At 38.6% G+C, this 21237-nt stretch overlaps 1 protein-coding gene across 2 annotated transcripts in view; it reads left to right on the top strand.

The window, feature by feature from the left end:
- Positions 1-21237, top strand: part of mad1l1 (mitotic arrest deficient 1 like 1) — a 115736-nt gene that overhangs the window by 3723 nt on the left and 90776 nt on the right. For both annotated transcript variants that reach the window (XM_036557708.1, XM_036557709.1), the window contains exons 3-10: positions 793-933; positions 1568-1747; positions 1841-1965; positions 2065-2146; positions 2408-2538; positions 2742-2856; positions 3881-3942; positions 18006-18092. In XM_036557708.1, coding sequence (XP_036413601.1) covers positions 793-933; positions 1568-1747; positions 1841-1965; positions 2065-2146; positions 2408-2538; positions 2742-2856; positions 3881-3942; positions 18006-18092 — 923 coding nt within the window. The remainder of the gene's footprint in view (positions 1-792; positions 934-1567; positions 1748-1840; positions 1966-2064; positions 2147-2407; positions 2539-2741; positions 2857-3880; positions 3943-18005; positions 18093-21237) is intronic.

Genomic DNA, 21237 nt, shown 5'->3' with positions numbered 1-21237 from the left:
GCCACTTTAAATAGCTTAGTACAGTTAAAGGGTCCATATAACAGAAAATCCAATTTACCTCCCATTTTGAAGTAAGAGTTGCCAAGGTTACAGATCACGTCAATGCTGTTAAATTGTATAGTTTGGAAATGTAAAGTTCACTCCCGAGTCTGTATGTAGAAATTATCACCTCGCATATTCAGCCTTGGCCGTTTAGCCCCTCCCATTAATGCTGAAGTTATAAGGAGTGTTTCATACAGGGCAACTAATCAGAACAGAGCTCATTTACATATATCAGTCTTAAAAGAACAGTAACACAAAAACTGCCTGTTTCATTCTAAGAGATAAAGAAAAGTTGGAAAACAGTTGTGTTAAAATTAATTATGATTGAATTAAGCCACACAAATGTTATAGGTGGATCTCGGTGGGGGAAATACAAGAGAAATGTACGATATGGGCTTTTGAGCTAATGAACTTGCTACTATAGGACAAAACCGTAGACAGGCATGCCGCTCGGAAGCCCTTAGCCTGATAAGCACATTCTTCATTGAACAGTTAGAATCTGTTAAATTCGGTTTGATGACCTGGTTAGTGCTATTCTTTTTTTCTGGACCCATTCAGATCCCCAAAGAAAGGCCCTTGATCAAGGTTCATTTAGAACACTGTCAATATGTTTAAAGCCCAAAGAGACACTGCCAGTGTAATACATTATTGATAATGACGTATAACGTTAAGGTCTTTCTGTCTGTAGGATATTTGATCAAAACAGCACTGATTAGCTCATACGTTGTGTTTTCTCTCGGTGCTCTGTAGATGGAGGAGGCAGCTGAACGAATCCGCTCCCATACCAGCCTCTTGCAGCTCACTCAGGAGAAACAGCAGATGGAGCTCAGCCACAAAAGAGCACGTATAGAGCTGGAGAAAGAGGCTCACTCCAGCTCTAGGGACTTGCAGGTGACTGATGGTTCATTGGTTTAATTGTTAGATATGTATTTTATGAAGTATAGCTGTTTTTAATTTTAATAGCAGTGCTTTTTTGAAATGGTGCAGTGGCTCCAGACATGTCCATTGTTTAGTTTCCTCCCTTCATCCTTCCTCAGAGGTTATGGAACTCAAGTATGGCTCAAGAGGTCATGCTTTTGACCGCAGTTTGAGGCTGTTGCCACTGTGCCGTTGAGCACTTAACCTCCGAGTTACTGCAGGGGAAGTAATGGCAATGGGATAAATAATAAATTTATGTTTGAAACTGTGAAATACAATACAATGTGAAACACAGCTGAGAATTTTGGCTTAAGGCAGAGCAGTGCTGGCCAAACCTCATGTTGTGCATACTTACAAGTACATTTATACTTCTTTTGGTAGATGTAACTTAGTAATTTGTAGTTCTACTTATTAGACAAAGATTTTCCTTTTACTTGACCACTTGAGCACTTTGTGTCTTTTGAATACAAAATTCTAGCATTTAGCTGTTATTATTGCTCAAGTGACCAGGTTAAGGGAGAAGATATGCTTAATAAGCTAAAAATAAATTACTTTAATGTGTATTAATGATTACTACCTGTAAAATGGCTCTGTCTTTTGCCCACAGAGGCAAGTTGACCGAAACCAGGACTTGCTGACAAAGATCAGACGCCTAGAGGAAAAAGAGGAAAAATTAGGCCAGTCTCTGAGTGAGCAGATGGAAAACAACAAAGCTCAAAAGCGGAGTCTTGAGGAACTCCACAAGCAAGCAAATGAGAAGGACAACAAACTTGGAGAGGCCAACCAGGTACAGGGAGGCTGGAAAAAAGCGAGAAGGTGCTTATCACCTGTGACTGAGTGAAGACTCTTTGTAAATGCTGCTGCTTTATGTTTGTTTCAGATGATCAGTGAACTCAAAGATGAGGTGCGAACACTTAACCAGAAGCTACAGATTCAGGAGTCAAAATTCTCCACCCAAAACTTGGAAAATCAGGCCCTGCAGGAACAGCTAGAGATGCAGCGCAAGTAGGAAACAAACACACCATCTGTAAACTGAGTGCATTGTGAAAATTTAATTCTTGTAGTGTGCATCTTCTAAATTTTTTAAATATCGTACTCCAATAGAAAGTACCAGGAGGTCAATCAGAAGTACCAGAGTCTACAGTCATCTCAACTGTCCAGCACAGAGAGCGAACTTAAGATCAAGGTACATTATCATAGTATTTGTGTTAAAAAAGATTTTCAATTTATAAATTGACTAATGGGATCCGTTGTTTTTAAGGGTTTTTATTGGAGACAGAAACATTGTTACTTTGGCTTACATTTAATTCAGATTCAATTCTTGGAATTGGTAAGCAATTTATCTAAGAGGTGTTTGAATGAAAGGGTGTAATGTAATGGTGCATACACTTACAGATCCCTAATTTGTGGCTTTATGCTGCGATGCTTTGTTTCTCTCTGCCTATAGGAGCTGAAGAGGCGTTTGGTGCTGCAGGAGCAGGATTCCATCATTGTGAAGAATATGAAAACTGAAGTGGCCAGGCTGCCAGAGCTGGAGAGAGAAGTTAAACGTCTACAGGAGGAAAATTCGTATCTCAGGTACCCTGAAAGATATGAGGAACATCGTATTAATTAATTATTTGAATAAAATAATATTATGATTTTATCCTAGTTTTCATAATAACTAGTAACGTAACTAATAACAAACTAATAGTGGCGTCTTGTTTTGTTAAAACCTATTATGAATGTTTTGTTATTTGTTTAATAACACACGTTTAATTATTCTGTTTTTCCACATGCAGGGAGACCAAAGAGAACTGCAGTCTACTGAAGGAGGAGACAGAGGGGTTGAGGAAGAAGCTGGAGAGAATGGAGAAGGTGGTGGAGGAGAAGCTAAAACTAGAGTTGGAGAAAGAGGTAACGTAAACCAACAGAACACCGTTGCATAAATAATTGTAAGAACTATGAAGTTTTGATATTATTGATAAAATTTGCTTTCAGAAGGACAAAACTGAGCTGACCATAGATGACGTAGATGATAGTTAACATAAAATAAAATACTAAAATTCATCAACAACAGAACTGTTTGGCTCTGTTATTTTTCAGTTTTTTTCATCATTTCAAAAATTGTGGTTACAGATGGTTTTAGCGAGAGGTAGCCAGGCTGCTTCTGTTGCTGCTCAAACGCTTTGAACATGTCTGCGCTGACCAGGACAGGACAGCAAAGTAACCACTGTTTCTTTTCAGTCGACTGACCGAAGAGTATAACAGTGGTGCCAAAAATGTGTGGGTTTATAGACGTAAGCGAAACTATTAGATAATTACAGTGCTGCTCGTTGTAGGTTGAGTTCTGCTAAAGACAAAGTCCCATTTGTTTTTATTGAAAAACAGAGCTTTTGGAAACTGGAAACACTTCAGCTTCCCTGGCAATTCACTTTCCTCTATAGTCTTGGTTTCTTAAACAATGATATTGTTCATTTAACCAGCTAAAAATAGTTTAAGCTATAGAGCTGAAAGCTGTATCGCTACAGTGAGTAATGTGTTGGGGACTGGGCTGGTATCTCATGTAGTAGTTGTAGTTTTTCTTCACTTCTGACTGTAATGACACCAGAGACCAGGGAGACAATTACAGCGTCAGTGGAATTTATGCTGTTTGGAAATTTGTTTTAATAACTATGCTACTTTTTATCTCTCTAAGTATTTATAAGATGCCCCAGGCCACAGCAGAGGCCATTTAAAACCCTTTCTTTAAAGGAATAACTGGAGGAAACAAACAATCACGATTTGAAACAAATGGAAGCTGAAATCTACCTGTTAGCATGATGTTGTTTGTATAAAATGCACATGATATGATCATTAATCATTAGTATCAATAGCATCTTTGACTGAACACTTTGTTTAATCTCTTCCTTCAACCATTTTTTTTTTTTACTTTCAACAGAAATTAGAGCAGGAGCTGCAAGCTTGGGGAAACATTGGCCAGACCACTGGACTGAACATCAGGTAAGCTGCAGTAATTATGTGAGGTGAGATGTTTCGGTAGAACTGACACTGCTGTTCCAAAGAATATTCTTGGTTTTTAGTTTTAATATGTACGTTTTGTCTTGTATCCTCCAGCCAGTCTGTTTGAGCTGGTGGAATGTTCAAGTTAGCAAAGAACTTGCTGCTCACTTGTTGGTCATGTACTAGATACTGGCACTGAAATGTGGATGGTTCCTTCATGCTTAATTATACATTTTTTCGTTGTCTGTGATGCACCAACTCCTATACAGTTCTTGACTGTTCTCTGCCAAGCTTGCAGGGATCAGTTTCCTCAAAGGTGCTAGTGCTTAGTTCTTCTGGTCAGTACACAGTAGATAATGTTTATGACCAGCAACTTTGTGCCTGACCTCCATGCAGTCAGTTAACAATTCTCAGTGTGAGCAGAACCTCCTTCACAGCATATGTTCATGTTTGGCTTACGTCACCCGGTATCAGCTGGTATGGGAATGTTAGTATTGTGAATTTTTATGAATATGAGTTCGAGTTAAATAGAGCACAGTATCGGACCGATACCCGATACAAGTATCGGCATCAGTGCATCCCTAATTAATTCATACTTAACCATAATTAGTTCATTAATCATAGTTTATTTGTGCATTTGAGATTTTTAATTAAAAAAAGTTTTCGATTTGTAACAAATAGTTTTTACAGACGTTCCAAAGATGCCATGAGATGTTACATCAGATAAATAATAATAATAACAATAAGAAGAAAAATGTTTTATTTATATATCACTTTTCATGCTGGTGGTGATAAAACATAGTTATACAAGAAGTCATTAGTATTTAGGCAGAAGAGTCAGACATAAGTATTTTAAAATCTTTTTTAGCGATGTGTTTTCATAGTCAGGTTTTCTGGATGAAGCCAAGTTCGTACTCTGTTGCTAACTTAGTGGTCCAAGTTAAATTCCATTGCGAGTGAAATAACTTTGATAGGCGAACATAAATCTCGATCAAGATCAACAACTTGGCAAGTTATTCTTGTGTTAAATTCATATAGTTTTACAGCCGTTCTCCATAATTTAGGAATCACATAAATAGATGACCTTGCCTGATGTGTATGTGTCCAATTCTCAGCTCCACGCTGGGTAAACGAGGGGCTGAGGACGCACTCAGCTTCTTCATCTGAATGTTGATCAACAGTCAAAACTATAGCCAAACCAGTTAATGTGTATTCAAGTGTTTAAAACTGTGATTAAATGAGCTTCTGATCCACAGAATTGTTAGAATTCTTGTTGAGTTCAAGGGTTAACAAAAGGTGAAGCTTATAAATACTAAATAAGGGAACAAATACCAGGATAACTAACGGATGCTAGAATATTCATATTATTCGGACCAGCCCAGTGCTAACACAACCACTTCAGTCTCGTGAATCGATTTTAGTGGATTTAGGTCTGTTGAAGCAGAAAAACCTATGCAAGGCAAGTCCAGGTCAGAGGGCAAAGGGATGCCTAATGTCATAGAAAGAAGGGATGCATAAAATTTATGATTTACAAGTTCCCTTAAGTTGATTATGTAATTGATTATTGAAATGTAAACGATAATTCACAGGTTTATCTTGTTATTATTACCGTGCCCAGTGCTAAGCATCAGCTCAAAGGGTAAAAAGCCCACCCGCATTGGGCTGTGAAGTAGTGAAACATTCTCTGGAGCTCCACCTAATATTTTTGTGAAGAGTTGGAGTGACGTTTGGGATCATCTTGTGGCTGAATACAGTTAAATCCTCACAGCAGTGTTCCACCATTGAGTATAAAGCCTTGCCAAAAGAGTAGAGGCTCTTACTGCCACAGAGGAGGATAGACTCCTTACTAATACCCTTGATTTCTGAGGAAACGATTTAGGTGTCTGCAGACATTTGTTTTCTTGTGTAATTCGTAACCACTAGAGGGTGCTGTGGTACAAAAAACTTTTCTTGTTTACACCTAATCACACCCCTCAAGGCAGAGCCAGTTACTTTTCATATTTCATGTTTTCGTGAGTTTTTCAGCACCTTGGCTTTTGAGAACCTCAGGGTCATCTTGACAGAAACCGGTGGCTGTTTTTGACACCCTGCATTTTTTGCAGTGGTCGCTTATGTGGAGGCGAGAGAGGGACTCCACTGTGTGGTGTGTGAGATGTTGATGTTTTTTAGCAGTCATGTGGAAACATCCAATCATTCTCTTCAGCGGCTTTAGATTGGGAAGAGTTGGTGGAATGTGTAGGTACAGTTGTGCTGCACCAAAACGAGCAGCTTAAAATAAACTTCAGGGTTCAACATTAATGATTACCTGATTTTCCAGGCCAGGTATAATGACTGGCATGCTGATGTTTTGACATTTTTCAGGGACAAACGATTCAATGAACAACGTACCTTTTATTACCTTCATTAGCTCTCATATCCAGGTGCCTCCTCGCCATGGAAACACAGTCCAGTCCAGTTGTGTGAAGTATCCAAGCACATTGTTTGTTGGTAATTGTTTGCGTTGTGAGCTTAGGGGTGGGCATTATGGCAAAACATCATAGTACGATACTGAGACATTTTCACGATACGCATCATGATATTTACGCAATGCACCACATTAAAAAACTCACATCAAAAACAGTGGCTTCTGTTCAACGTTTCACAAAATGCACTGCACTAAATCTGATTAAACACACCTAATTATGCTCTCTTTTTAATTAATCGTAGTCATTCAGTGTTCTTAAAGTTCACAGACTACTTGGGGACACACGAATTAACCTGTAGTTTGTGAAGAGGCCTGTTGTGGAAGTTGGTATGCTTTGACAAGATGTTCTGAATTTTGTATATATAGGCATATCTAGAGCATCTATCCACAGGACATGGGTATAGCTGAAGAGGCCCTATTTAAAGCCACCTAAATCTGTAGGAGGCATACGTTAGAGTCACTAGTGAATAGGCCTAAGTAGAACTAAAGGACCAGATGGACTGGCATTCAGACATGCTTGTTAGGGAAAGTCTCTCAGTAATGCTTGAGGCGTATCTGTTGTCTCTGATATTGACGTGTAACCCGTCGTGAGTATGGGGTGGGGTCGGGTGGGTCTGGGACACCAGACACCAATGTTGAGCCTTCTGGAGGTGTCATGGGCCGAATTCCACATTGACGAAGGAAGGTGCTCACTTGACAACCTCTGTGAAATGCTCACAAAGGCATGGTTGTTGTTGTTAGTATTGTTAAGTGTCACTGTAATGATCATAGTGCACCCTGTTATATTTAGGTCTGAGTACTTACATCTGACAGTGAGAGGTCTGGCCGCTGTGGGAAGTCCCCTACCAATGGCACAAGTAATTTAACATCCATTCCTGTGTATAACTGAAATTCCCCACGCATGGAGTCAGATTACATCTAGTACGCAACAAATCAACCATTACAAGCTGTAACTTTCAGATTTCCTGAACCCAATGAAACACCTGTATATGTATCACACATAGATAGAAAACCTTGAAATCAACATGGTACAAAAACTGTACATTTTTACATTTTTTATGTATGTGCACTTAATATTAACATCTCATAAAAAGTTTCAAACAATTTCAAATAATCCTTTTTGGAAAAATATACAGTCAAAATATCATAAAGAGGGTTTTCAGCTCTAAAGCTATATTTAGTAAGATCTGTGGCTCTCAGTTTTTTATGCAGGATCAAATAACTCCTAGATGTGATAGACTAAATTAATATTACACAGAAGCAAAATCTTGTTGCAGGTGAAAACTAGTGGTAATATTAATTTTTGAACATTAAAGATTCTTCATTCAGGTAAAATACATTTATTTTTATAATTTGATTACTGTGAAATATTCAGCAACAACTCACATGAATACATGTTGCAATTTATGCTTAGGGTTTCTTGTGTTCAACTTTCAACTCAATCCAGCGAAAATTTAGCAATCAGTGAGGCTTAGAGTGACATACAAAGAATTGCAAAAATAACTTTAAGACGTAGTTAGGGTAGAGCTATAGGATTTTGCAAGTTCCCATGAATGTAATAGAAGTTTTCACATTTAATTTTTTTTTTTTCAAGAACGTCCATGACGTGAACCAGGAGGGCTTGGGGAGTTGGTATGGAACGACCGTTATGTGTGACTGTTATTAGAAGTGAGAGGTAAACTGGTATAAAAGTGATCTCTAATGTAATAGATAGATATATAGAGAAATAGATTTTACCATGTTGCTGAAAATATGATAACCCAAACACTAGCCACAGGCAACCCTGCCCCCAAGGCAAATTAAACATGAACGTAAACATAACCCCAAAATAATATTATATTGTAATCTATTGGTGGACCCTTTCAGCAGCTTCTTGATACATTACAAGTGTCAAGATACAATATATTGACACCAGATGTTTTTGGTCAGTGTCTACCTTAAAAATTTGCTTTAAAAACTACAGTGATGATGAATAAATGGTGATATTGATAGACATTTTTTTTTTATTATTATTAATGTTCACCGTTACTATAGTGCACCAGTACAGAGCGCAGCTGTACCACATAGGAAGCACTGTTGAACCCTCAAGTTTATTTTACGCTCTACTCCTACAGATTTCACAGAATTGAACTTTTAACGTTTAGTAAATTAATCATGTTTGGTATCAACTACCCAACACTTCACTTTACAATGTCACCTTATCTAGAGTGGAAAAAATCTAGCTGAGCAAAAAGTACTGTTTTTGTTTATTTTACATTTATTTATTTATTTATTTTTTTCCTTCGATTGAAGAAAAATTAACTGCATCGTATCCAGGAAGTCTTGAATTTTGAAGGCTGTGCAGTCTTCAGAGACTAGTGTTTGTATTTGCACTTGTTCAGTCGACTGCTGATGTTAGAAAATGGTTATCAGCCAATCACAGGTCTAGATTTTGGAATAAGCGTGTCTGTTGGCTCCGTATCACTGCTTAGGTATGGAAGGTTGGTATTGGTATTGACAGGACTGGCTCTAGCCTTTAGGGAGTCCTATGCAGGCTTTTATGGGCAAAATAATAACAATGATTGCCACAAGCTGTATGTTACATACCTTTATAACTGGCTAATTGTGTATTGTGACTTATTGTTGATGATGTTTAGATGGTCTTTCAGGTTCTAATAAGTTGCAGTTAAAATGACAGCTATCCTCCTCAGCATTCTTGGTCCAGGGGTCTGTATCACGACACAGTGTTTCTTGCTAACTTCAAGTTTTGTTTGATCTAACCTTGGTGGCGACAGAGTTATAAACGCTTTACTTTTTTACATATTTAGGTTGTATGATTTCTTTTTCCTTCTTCTGTGACTCCTACTCATGTTTCATGTGATTGGCTGTTTGTCATAGCAACATCACGCTTTCATGCACCCATGCACAAGGATTAGTCACAGCCTGAGTATCTACACCTGGATTGACAAAAAAGATTGTTAGCGCTGCTCTTTAAGCTTTTTTTCTTCATTGTCTCTTTTTTTTTCAGCTCCAGATATGTGTGTTCTTTTTTGAGATATGATTAAGTAGAATAAATAAGAATAAATAGTTATATTTCCCCCTCATTTAAACATCTTACACACCATAATGGTACAGGGGGCCGTAAGCCGCTGCTTATGTCGCTTATTATGTACAGCCGGCACTGGTTATTGGAATAATTGGGTTGGTACCTTAATAGTATTGAATTTCGTAGAACTCTTTATTTGAAGGCTTCCTACATATGGATTTTTTTTTTAATATTTTATTTATAATTTTACATTTATAACATAAACAAACATTTTGAATACATACATATGGATTTAATGGCACACTGAATAACACATTTCAAAATCTTGAGTGCTCATAAGAAGCTTATGTCATAATTCGCAAAGTATTTTCTGAAGTAAATGACATTATTTTGACACAAAGATCGTTAAACTAACATGATGGACAATCATTCCACCAACACCAATGGAGCATCATTCCCACATAATGGAACTTAATTGGCCAATAAAACATCTTCATATCGTCTTGCAGTACTGATGTACAGTGTTCATAAATACTGACTGCTTTTTAACACATTACTCAGTGTGTATGCATGCATTATGAAGCCTCTATGTAGGTAGCCTTAAAATAAAGTACGAGTTTTGATAGCCAGCCCTATTAGCGAGCTCTTTCATTCCCTCGTACTGTCAGGTTGTCTGACAGTGGACCGTTTGCAGTCCCACACTCCAGATGGGTAGCAGGTCATTCCTAACCTTAACCCCAATCTCTCTGCAACTGCACTTTCATTTCATCTGTCCTCTTTATTCAACACTTCTCGCCTTCCTCTCATAGCACAAACTTTTTGTCCCCAGAGTTTCTTTGATCCGTTGTAAAACAACCTTGGCTTTTAGAAAAGTGCTGTACAAATGGAAAAATGTAATATTTTAGTATTACTTTATCCATTCACTTCTTTGTGAGGTGCTTCTTTTAAACATTGTGATTTTTTCCTTCCCATAAATACTAATTTAGCACAAATGAAATCGTGTACACAAATGCTAGTGTTTTTTTGCATTCCATTCATAACACTTCAGTGGTGTCTGATTTATCTTTAAGTGGTTATTAAAGCTCTTTTGCATCTCTTTTCGCCTGTGGGAGAACGAGATGCTGAATAACGACCCTGCAGTGCTTATTAACTTCAGATGCCGTATAGAAATTACCATCATTAGATGGAATATCCTCTTCACATCTGGTGTCTTATTTCCCTAATAGATGAAGTTGTTCAGCCTTTTGTTTTACTTTCTTTAAGGGATATTATTAATTATAAAGGGCTAGTAAAATAGTTTTTAGTGCTGACTTGCTGATCCTTGGTTTTGAAGAAATTGCGCTAGGATTGCACTAATCGATAAATATGTAATTATACATTCATATATATAGCATCAGGCACCAGACCTTAGCAGCAGATTCTTTGTCTCTCAAGTTGTGAAGTGGAGCGACCGCAGATCAGACTTGTTGTAAGCCAGGGCAACACCTTGAACTTTTCTTCATGTTCCTCAAATGATTCCCAGACAAGGATGCGGGGCGCATTTTCTTGCTGAATAAGGGCCACTGCCATCGGAAATACTATTACCACGAAGGGTTGTACTTTGTCCGCAACAATGTTTAGGTAGGTGGCATTGTCATTGAGTTGAATGCCCAGACCCAGGGTTTTCCAGCAGAACACTGCCCAGAGCATCACACTCCCTCCACCAGGTTGTCTTCTTCCCTCAGTGCATCCTGGTGCCATCCCTTCCCCAGGTAAACAGTGCACACATTCCTGACCTTCCATGGAATTTAAAGAAAACAGGACTCATTGGACCAGGCGACCATCTTCCATTGCTCCAAGGTTTGGTTCTGACTCACACATGCCTATTGTAGTCACTACCAGTGGTAGACAGGGGTTAGCATGGGCGCACCCACTGGTCTGCTGCAGGGTGCAGTGGAATGCATTGTGTGTTGTGACACATTCCTTCCATAACCATCATTAAGAACTTCTGTGACTACTGCCACAGTAGCCTTTCTGTTGGTTTGGGCCAAATGGGATAGTGTTTGTTACTGTTGTGCATCAGTGAGCCTTGGGCACCCAACATTCTGTTGCCAGTTCGTGGTTTGTCCCTCCTCAGACTGATGTTGGTATCGGTACTCACCACTGCTGATTGGGAGCTCCCCACAAGCCATTCTGTTTCCGAGATGCTTCAGCTCAGTTGTCTGGCCTTAATGATTTGCCCCTTGTCATTGTTGCTCAGGACTCCACACCTGTCCGTTTCTCCTACATCCAACATGTCCACTATGAGTACTGAATGTTAGCTTACCATGTAATATATCCCAGACTTTGACATAGTTATAGGATAATTAACGTTATTGCTTCATCTTTGAGTTCACTCGGCTCACTACCTTGGAAATACGTCATGGTGCACAGAATAAAAAGTTACTGTCCACGTAAATTTGAATCCCCCACGTTTTAAACAGTGTAATTGTACCGTCAAAAAGACGGCACGGTCCTTCAGATCCAGGTGTGTATCGTAAGTTTTAAAGGTGCATGACAATTTTTTCCCAGGAGATGAATATTTGCACCCTTTTTATAATGCACGTTTTGAAAGTAGAAAAAGAAAATAAATATCCCCAAGTCATGTATGAAGTCAGTGCAACAAGAAAATGTTACTACAGTGTAATATGGTATGTTTATGTTCTCTAACTAAAGGTACTCAAGACTTGCACTCGAGGGTCCCACCTCCGTGACAGTGTTTATGCCCTGAAGGGTAGTTTTTTTCTGAGTGAACAGACAAAAAATATATTTTCCTTTCCATGTTGACTTTAAATCAGAAACTGTCATTATAAAGTTACAGTGCAGGGTATGTTAAACCCTAGATGTTGTACAAGTATTACATTTCAAAGGCTCCAAAGTCTGTTGCGTCTTCATTATTTTGCAAGTTAAGTGTTTCAGTTATGACCATTTATGACAAAACGGCTTTGCTTGTTCAAACCTCCAGAGAATAGAAGGAGCTGACACCAAAGGTTAAGACCGATTATTGACTTTGACTTATTAATTATTGAGCTATTAGTTTGTTTGATGTATGCACCACTATACCACCTACCATAAGTTTAAGAGTTTAGTGCTGCAATCCCAAAGTTGTTTACTTGAAACCATTTGGAAAGCACAAGGATGTGTGCGCACGGAGAGAAGCCAACAGAAATAGGTATATCTGTTGTTTCATTTCGTAACTGCTGCTTTGAATAATGTAACATGACAGCTGCCGTAAAGCATTTCACACTGATGTCACTATAATAAGCCAGCTGACACAAAATCATAACGCTAGATTTAAAAACATAAGTGTTGAAATGGTTCCTGCGTTGTGTGGTGAGAAAAGGGGGAAAAAAAGAGAACTGCCAAGTGAAAATCACAAATAGCACTTGCGTACAAAAATTCCACAAGCCCCTTTCTTTTTGGAGTCTATCATGAGTGCCCTCTAGATGAAGTTAAAACCCAGCAGAATTCGGAGAGTGTGAGGTTTCCATGTCTAAAAATATCCCGAAAGGTACTGCTGAGTGTGGCCTTGGCCTTTCTTTGTCATGGGATTATCGTGACAGTCTGTGGAGCACCTTTTATAAAACCCAAAGCAAGTCCTCTCACAGTGTCCAGAATTATATTTAAATGACACTGTCTCTGTTGTGTTGCATGTTTTCAGATGTGCATATTAGGGCTGTGATAGTATGGATTTTTCTTACTGTGGTGAAAAAGCAACGTATCCCTGCAGTTTGGTGGTTTACCGCCAGTGCCCACCGAAAAGAATAACTGGGAAGATGAAACATGTTGTGTGGCTAATTTAATGTTAGCTTAGCAAGCAGGCTACAGATTTTACAGTGCAACCACAGTACAGGCTTGGTTCTGACTAACTGGTGCTCTGCTGACACCAATTTAGATGATAAATTCTAACGTCTGACAGCAAAAGTCGAGTGTTGGTTGAGACATCCAGCTGTTCCGGCCGGCATGAGGCGGTACCTCCTTCTGAGGCAGGTTTGCTGTTGCCAGGTCCAGTTTTGCATCCGATTCAGTTCCCTCTCGAATTCAGTCCCTCTGATTAATCATGATGGACACGCATTCATGCAACACTGAAACAACAGAAAGCGAAAAAGGTATCAAAATTTGGTGTCAAAGTAAAGACCTTTTTGCTTCAACGCTGAGAAACACTGGAACCACGGAAAGTGAAAAAGGTCAGGAAATGTTAACGTTACATGGCTGTTTGCCACGCTGTCAGATGCCGCAAGATGGTTCATTTTTCAATGTGATCTCAGGCAACAATCACACAGCAGGTAAAAGTGGCCCAAATCTGATTTTCTCAAATTCCAATTCTATTTTTTTCTGTTTGGCAGATCACAGTATCTTTTAAATGTGATCTGTATGCAACATTAGTCTCAACAGATCAGCTACTAAACCGACCTGCATGCGCAAAAGAACACTTGCTTCACGTGGCTCGTCCAGAGGTAATGACCGCCAAGGAACGCCAGTTGTTCCCAGAGCTTTCAGTTTGTCTTCGCCAGCATCGCAGGAGCGATTATGTTTAAGTTCCAATGGTTGACAGCTGGGCTCATCACCCAGAATTTGTTTGAGTTTGCTGTAAAAAGGGCACGTTATTCGGCATACATAAGAGAACATAAGAGAAATGTGTCACTTGCACTCAAAATCGAATTCCAACTGTTTGTGTTATTCTTGTGTGTAATTAAAATTAATCAGGCACACACACAAAAACACCATGTGTTTAATGTCCCAGCGATGAGCAACTGAAAAATTCTGTTGGGGTGGATGGAAAAGGGTCATTGTGGATAATGAAACAATGATTGTTGCATTTATATCTTATACGCCATATGCACCCCTGTAACTGGCTGTAACTAGCCCTAGTGTATATACTATAACTGTTCACCATATTTAACTGTAACATAAAGTTTCATTAAATTTTTGGGTAGTTTTTTTTTCCCCACTTGATAGTTGAAGCTGCCACTCACCTCGTGTTCTTTACTTGATGTCAACATATCAAGAAATGCAACAAATAAACTACATGCTGGCATGGAAATGTTTAATAAAAATCACATATGAAGTATTGTAGTACAGCATTTCACTTATTTAAAACGTGTATTTGTGAGCTGCTTCGGGTGTGGGTTCATGGTTGTTTCTTCTCTTTAAATGGTGCACACATAAGCAACTTGTGTGCTAACAGCTCTCCCCTGTAGAGAAATATAAGTGAGTTCCAAATCCACATCCGTATGTCTGCCTTACATGTTACAGAACGGTGTTTTCTGTATATGTAGTGGAGTTGCTCTGAAATTCAGCTAGTAGTGGTTGTTATTGCCAAAATTGGTATCATGTTAATACAACATATTTTCAACAACAAAAGTAGATCTAAATTATTTTTATTGTGCAAACTGTTAAAAAAAAAAAAACTAAACTAAACTATATATAGATATACACATATCAGGCATAACGTTATGACCGCCTCCTTGTTTCAATGCTCATTGTCACTTTGTAGTTCTACAGTTACAGACTGTAGTCCATCTGCTTCTCTACATACTTTGTTAGCCCCCTTTTACCCTGTTCTTCAGTGGTCAGGATCCCCATGGACCCTCACAGAGCAGGTACTGTTTGGGTGGTGGATCATTCTCAGCACTGCAGTAACACTGATGTGGTGGTGGTGTGTTAGTGTGTGTTGTGCTGGTACAAGTGGATCAGACACAGCAGTGCTGCTGGAGTTTTAAACACTGTGTCGTACTATATAGTAAGTGGAGCTGATAAAATGGACAATGAGTGTAGAAACAAGGAGGTGGTCATAATGTTATGCCTGAAGTGTACTTATGTCAGTATTGCTTTCTAGTAGTCCAGGCCCAGCAAAACGTGTTCATTTCTCTAAGGCTGACGATGGCTTCTTTTTCCCCAGCTTTGCCTTTGAGTTGTCCGTTCCACCTTAAATAGAGCTGCAGTTGTACAGGCGTCTGAATCTAACGGCTGCACTGTGCAAGTAAAATGGGAAATTCATATAAGAAACATCTTCAGCTTTGTCAAATCTCTCAAGTCATTTCTCTCATATGTGCATCCCATAATTCCAACCATCAGAGGCTGCTCGAATGGAGAGAATATTAGTGATTCAGGTTTTAATACCAAGGGCCTCATCTGATGGCGCTGACAGTCAGGCAGCTCCTCAAGCGTTTCGAGAGGAAAGCCAACTGTTGTCCATGTTAGGATAATACTCTTCCCAAAAGACTGGCCGTTCCTTTATGGCCGCTGCCTCTAAAACAAAGTGGACAACTTTAGATGCAGCAGTCTAGACAGATTGTGATTGAAAGGCTTTTTCTTTTGAAACATGACTGAAACAAAAATGCTTCAAATTTTCAACAGTAAAAGGAGTAAAACATTAGATGTACGTTTTCTTTAAAATATTAAGAAATCTGTTTAAAATTGAATTGGTTCTCTCTACGTCTGTCAGTGGAGATCACCCTTGAAGTGTTGTCTTGGGAGACCCGCTGATTTGTAACATCTCCCTATCGCCCAGACCTATTTATGGCTAGCTGGCGTCATATATAACAGGGTGCAGGAACTATTTAGGCATGCAAGTCAAGACCATTCATGTAATTTCATGGTGGCTGCTGCATGCTAGAGCCTAATTTGCTGCAATTACACTTCAGGACTCGGGAAATGATCATTCTAATCTATCATGATAAAAGATGTTGAGCTGCATTAATGTGTAAATTACCAGGTGGTGATGGCACAAAATTTATGCCCAAGGCTTCAAGACAACTTTTATAAAACCAGTAGCAGTTAAAGGCTGTGTTTGTGACCAAGGTCTGCAAAGACTGACAAAAATTGATTTTTTTTTTTTTATTTATAAGTGACTCATAAATACCAGTGTTCACATTGGTGCTTATTTTGACTGTAAAATATAGTAACATTATCACTTGATTTGAAGTTTAGGAGGTTGATGTTAAGTCCTTGTTGCACAGATCTGTAAAAATTTGGTGGGTTTATTCGATCAAACCAAGATACATCAGTTTGTTTTGCATATTGTGAAGTACAAACTCTGAGTAATGCTTAGTTAGTTTTGAGTGCTAAAGCTTTTCATGACTAAAGCTGGGCTGTGTTATGTTTTCAGTAGGAACTGGAAGTAAATCATCTTGATTCTGGATCATTCGGAGAACTCTTTCCTTGTCACAAGGGCATAATTTCATGCGACTTGTGATCAGTGAATGTCTCTTACATGTTAAGACAGGAAAGGTGGAGTCACTAGTTTAATAAACAATACCATTCATCATCTGTGCTTCATTATCTCATTAGGAACACACCTTCTCCTGGTGTAAATCCAATAAAAGACAGGAATAATTTGTTGAAACTAGCAGAGAATCTAAATCACCCAGTGATTTTCTATTTTTATTTTTGTTTTATTGGATTAATGATAATAGAGCATTCAAACAGAGCGCTTTGTCTGCCTTCCAACAGATGTGCAGAACTTTCTTATTCTGCTTGTAAAGAAATTGTGTTCATTGAAGGGGATATGCATACCTTTTGTAGTAAACAGCCTTTGAACAGTAACGACCCCCCCCTTAATTTCAGGTTACGTCTACCCCTCTTGCTCTAAAATGGGACAAACTCTTTGGACTATTCAGGAGGGAAAGAGGCAGGCAGAGAAAGAATTAGTGCTCAGTTTGTGTCACTTTAACTTCATTCTGATCCAAACGCAGCCTGTTAATACAGTTACGGTAATGCTGATGAAAGTCATACATGCCTTTACAAAATGCCTTAGCTTTCTTATAAACACAAAGAGAAAAACATGAGAGAGAAAGAAACTGAGAGAATGAACACAGACAAGGATGAAAGGAATAGGCGCAATTATCTTAGCAGACAGATATCTGGACTCTTGTTTTAAGCTGAGTGACTAAACTGAATGAGGGAAAGTGAACATATTCAATTATTAGCTTGACACTAAAATAACACAGAAACCAAGAAGACAGGCCTGCAGAAGTTGCTGTTCTGGTCATTTCTGGTGTAAAGAAAAAAGAAAAAGCCAAAAAACATGCTACATTGCCTTGTTTCCTCTAGATCGTAGGTGTGATTTACTATGGCAGTTTCTTGCACAGCTTTACCTTAGATGAGTGATGACTTAGTTACTTAGTTGACTTTACAACTGTGTTCTTGCAGTTTACTTCTCATATTTACAAAAAGATGTTGTTAACAGAAGGTGGGAACTTTGGTAGGCTGATAAACATAGTGTGATGTAGATTCGTAGGCCAGTACTGAGTGACATCTTGTACGCTGCCTACGTCATTCCTCACGCTATAGTAGATTTGAAGGGCGGGGCACTGCAGAAGCTGAAATTGGCCAAAATAATGGCGCTATTCAGACAGTTTGAAAAGAAGTGTTAAAATTTCAGCAAGACTGATGTTATTGATTATTTCAAATATATATATAGTCATGATGATGCTCAGCAAAAGTGGTCTAAATTTTTGGCTAAATGGCTGTTTGATAAATTTCTTGAGTATAGGATCTTTCAGTCCTTTTTAGCAAAGTACATGAAATGTGATTTGTGTTTTTCTTTCACAGGAAACCAGAGGACTTGTCCAGGGAAGTGGTACAGATTCAACAGAGGGAGCTCAATCTAAAACAGCAGAACTACACACTCACAAGCAAGTAAGCAACAAAGCCTGTCCAAACATACATGGAATTGGTGTTATTTAGGTGAGGCTGGAAAATTTGGGTGCTTTACTTTACCACGATATACCAAATCACCACCAGAAGCTGGGAGGGGTGGGGTGTGTAGGTGGGTTGGTGTTAGGGTGGCATACATGCATTTTGCAAAATAGAGGTCTGTTCATTTTTTATTAGGCTAACTTCGTTAAAGTTTGGTTAGTCACTGTTCAATGTATCATTGAACATGAATCTCAAGCAGCACAAATTAGGCTAACACAAGCTTTGCTTATGTTAGGAGCAACATGGCTGATGGGTCATCTTTACCATTTAGCCTCCTGATATAATATATTACAAAAGATTTACTTGATTTTAGAAGCTACACACAGCTGCGCACTGAACTGAGATTCAGCCTCTTTCAGAAACTGCTCTGTCTTTATGGCCTCATTACTGGTATCACTGACTCTTTCCATAAGGTAGAGCTTTTCCTGAGGGCTTAGACCACAACTGGTGTTCTGCAGATTCTTGTTCTAAAAATGTATGAACAACTTTCATATGCTTTGGCTTAATTAACAGTACAATGATGAATGGTGGGGCTGCATGTTGCGTCTTTTATTGTAAGCCATGAAGGCTAGTAAAATTATTAGCAGTATGTGTATCGACATCATAGTTAATCATAGGTACCACAGGTTCAACTACTGATGTCTAGAGATTGGCTGATTCCATGACATTGTTTATTGTTTTGCTTTTCTTCTAAGGATTTTGTTAATTCGTACTGATGCATTTGATTGGTGTTATATCTAAACAGACAGATTACATGGTTTGCAGTGGTTACTGGCAAGAACTAGTGTTGAAGGACCAAGTATAAGTTATGAGTATGACTATAGTCAAGGATTGTTTTTTTTTTTATATACATAGAAATACGTGTAGCTTTACTAGAAACAGTCAGAACATTTATATATAAAATTATATTTTAAGTATATAAGTGTAATTGTTTGAAATTCTGAGAAATATTCACAAAAAGATCAAATGCCTTGTGTAGTATTGTTCTGTTTTAGTAAACAGATGTTTGCTTGTTTCCTGCAACGTGAAAAGCATTTTTAGTCTCATATATTAAGAAGATCAGTACTAGTACAGCGAAGGACAGAGCTGCACTTAAACATAATGGATCAAGGATAGAATCCTCAGAAAGAAATACTGGACCACCTTTACCACTGTATCATTTTAAGCCTAAGTCAGGCTTCATGCAATGTCTAAAGTCTTCAAATAGATATTGAAGATTTAAAATGTCTTTTTTTTCTTTCTTTTCTCGGTATTAAATTCAAGGATGTCTCTAAAATAAAGTATTGGCTAAAATAAGCTTGGTCCAATTTGGATCCTGTGTTGTTGCACTTTGTGCACTCATCTATTGTTGAGGTGCCATAAACAAACATTATTCACAAAGTGCAGATGGAAAAGTAGTTGTCTGCAGTATTGGACTGATTTAAAGAGGAAGCTTAAACCGTGTAATATTTGCAGCTCTAGAGTTTCCACTGTGTTTAAACCAGCCATCTTTCCTCTAAACTTGGGCATGTAAAATGTGAGTGCGTGGCTAAAGACGGCTATCTGACGCTTTTCACGAGTGACATGCCCTGCTATTTATGTACTAAGTACACTCCTGCAATTGTTTTCAACTAGTAGTGGCTTGAAGGTTAAAAAATACTAACCAGCACACCAGCTTTTTCTTTCCCGGCCATGTTTCAGGTTTTAAAATTGACGGTAGCAGTAGCAGCGCATTTAAAAGAGTGTCACATCAAAGCATGTTCACCACCCTATAACATGGCTGTTTCACGTAAGTCGTCCAATAATAATGCAGTGAAAGCTGGTGTATACTGCTATACACATATCAAAGATTAAGTGATTTTTACTGCATTAACTAGTGGCCGGTCATCAGACACCATCAGACCAGTCAATCAGATTTGGTCATAAGCAAATATTACACACGCCCTAAAAGGGTCATTTTGAAAAAGTGGGCTAAAAAACAAACCTGTCAGTCCAGATTGCTACAATGTGCTCACACTAAAAATGAACTGATTTCACTGTATTATCTCTGAAAACACATAGTGGATTAGACTGTATATCGGTTGATACTTAATACTAAAGAATTCTGGTCAGATCAGGGAAAAAATGAATCAAGACATCTCTAATTAAAGTGTAAAATTATGCCTAAAAACTGTGTTGAAAATGGAGTTGTCTTCTATAATAAACCATTTACATTTACAGCATTTAGCAGACGCTCTTATCCAGAGCGACTTACAAAAAGTGCTTTGTCTATCTAGAGAAAGTATCTTTGCTAGTTAGTAGGCTAGTCCTGAGCTCAGATACTGCTAGAAACAAAAGTCCATGTTGATGCTTAGAAACAGAGTTAAACACAGCGCAGTGCAGTACATTGCAATTAATTACTTAACTCAGTGCTCACTTAAGTGCTGTATAAAGAGATGTGTCTTCAGTCTGTGTTTGAAGACCGCAAGAGACTCTGCTGTTCGGACAGCCAGTGGGAGTTCGTCCCACAACCTGGGTGCCAGGACAGAGAAGAGTCTTGATGCTTGTCTTCCACGCGTCTTGAAGGATGGCGGGTCAAGCCGAGCTGTACTCGAAGCTCGAAGGGCTCGTGGTACAGTTTGAGTTTTGACCATTGCCATCAAGTAGGGAGGGGCCAGTCAGGAATAGTCTAACAACCAAAGATATCCAGCCGACAGTGGTCCTGTAGTCAGCTTACTGTCTATGAAAGACTAGAGGACAGCAGAACAGATAAAATCAGAGACTGAAAAGACCATGCAAAGTTTTTGCCATCTCAAAGCATATATACACAAATGTCATTGTGTGATGGGAGTGGTATTATTTTGGCGTGTTATGAGGTATTAAAAAGGTATTAAATTATATTATAAAGGTATTAGCGTGTTATGAGGTATTAAAAAGGTATTAAAAAGCATCAAATTTGATTTCAAAAATCGTGCTGCAAGTAAGTCCTCAGAGGAGTTGACTAGGCTTGGGCAGATAGACAATGCCATCGTCCATCGATGATGGCTGACAGCCATGTTGAGCCAGCATCGTAATGCCAACTACTCATGGTCCACACAGACACACCCTGCCTGCTATCAGAGCATGT

This window comes from Colossoma macropomum, unplaced genomic scaffold, assembly GCF_904425465.1.
Source record: "Colossoma macropomum unplaced genomic scaffold, Colossoma_macropomum, whole genome shotgun sequence".
NCBI classification, from domain to species: domain Eukaryota; kingdom Metazoa; phylum Chordata; class Actinopteri; order Characiformes; family Serrasalmidae; genus Colossoma; species Colossoma macropomum.
Note: the sequence above shows the minus strand (reverse complement) of the source record. Positions and strands in the feature narration are given on the sequence as shown.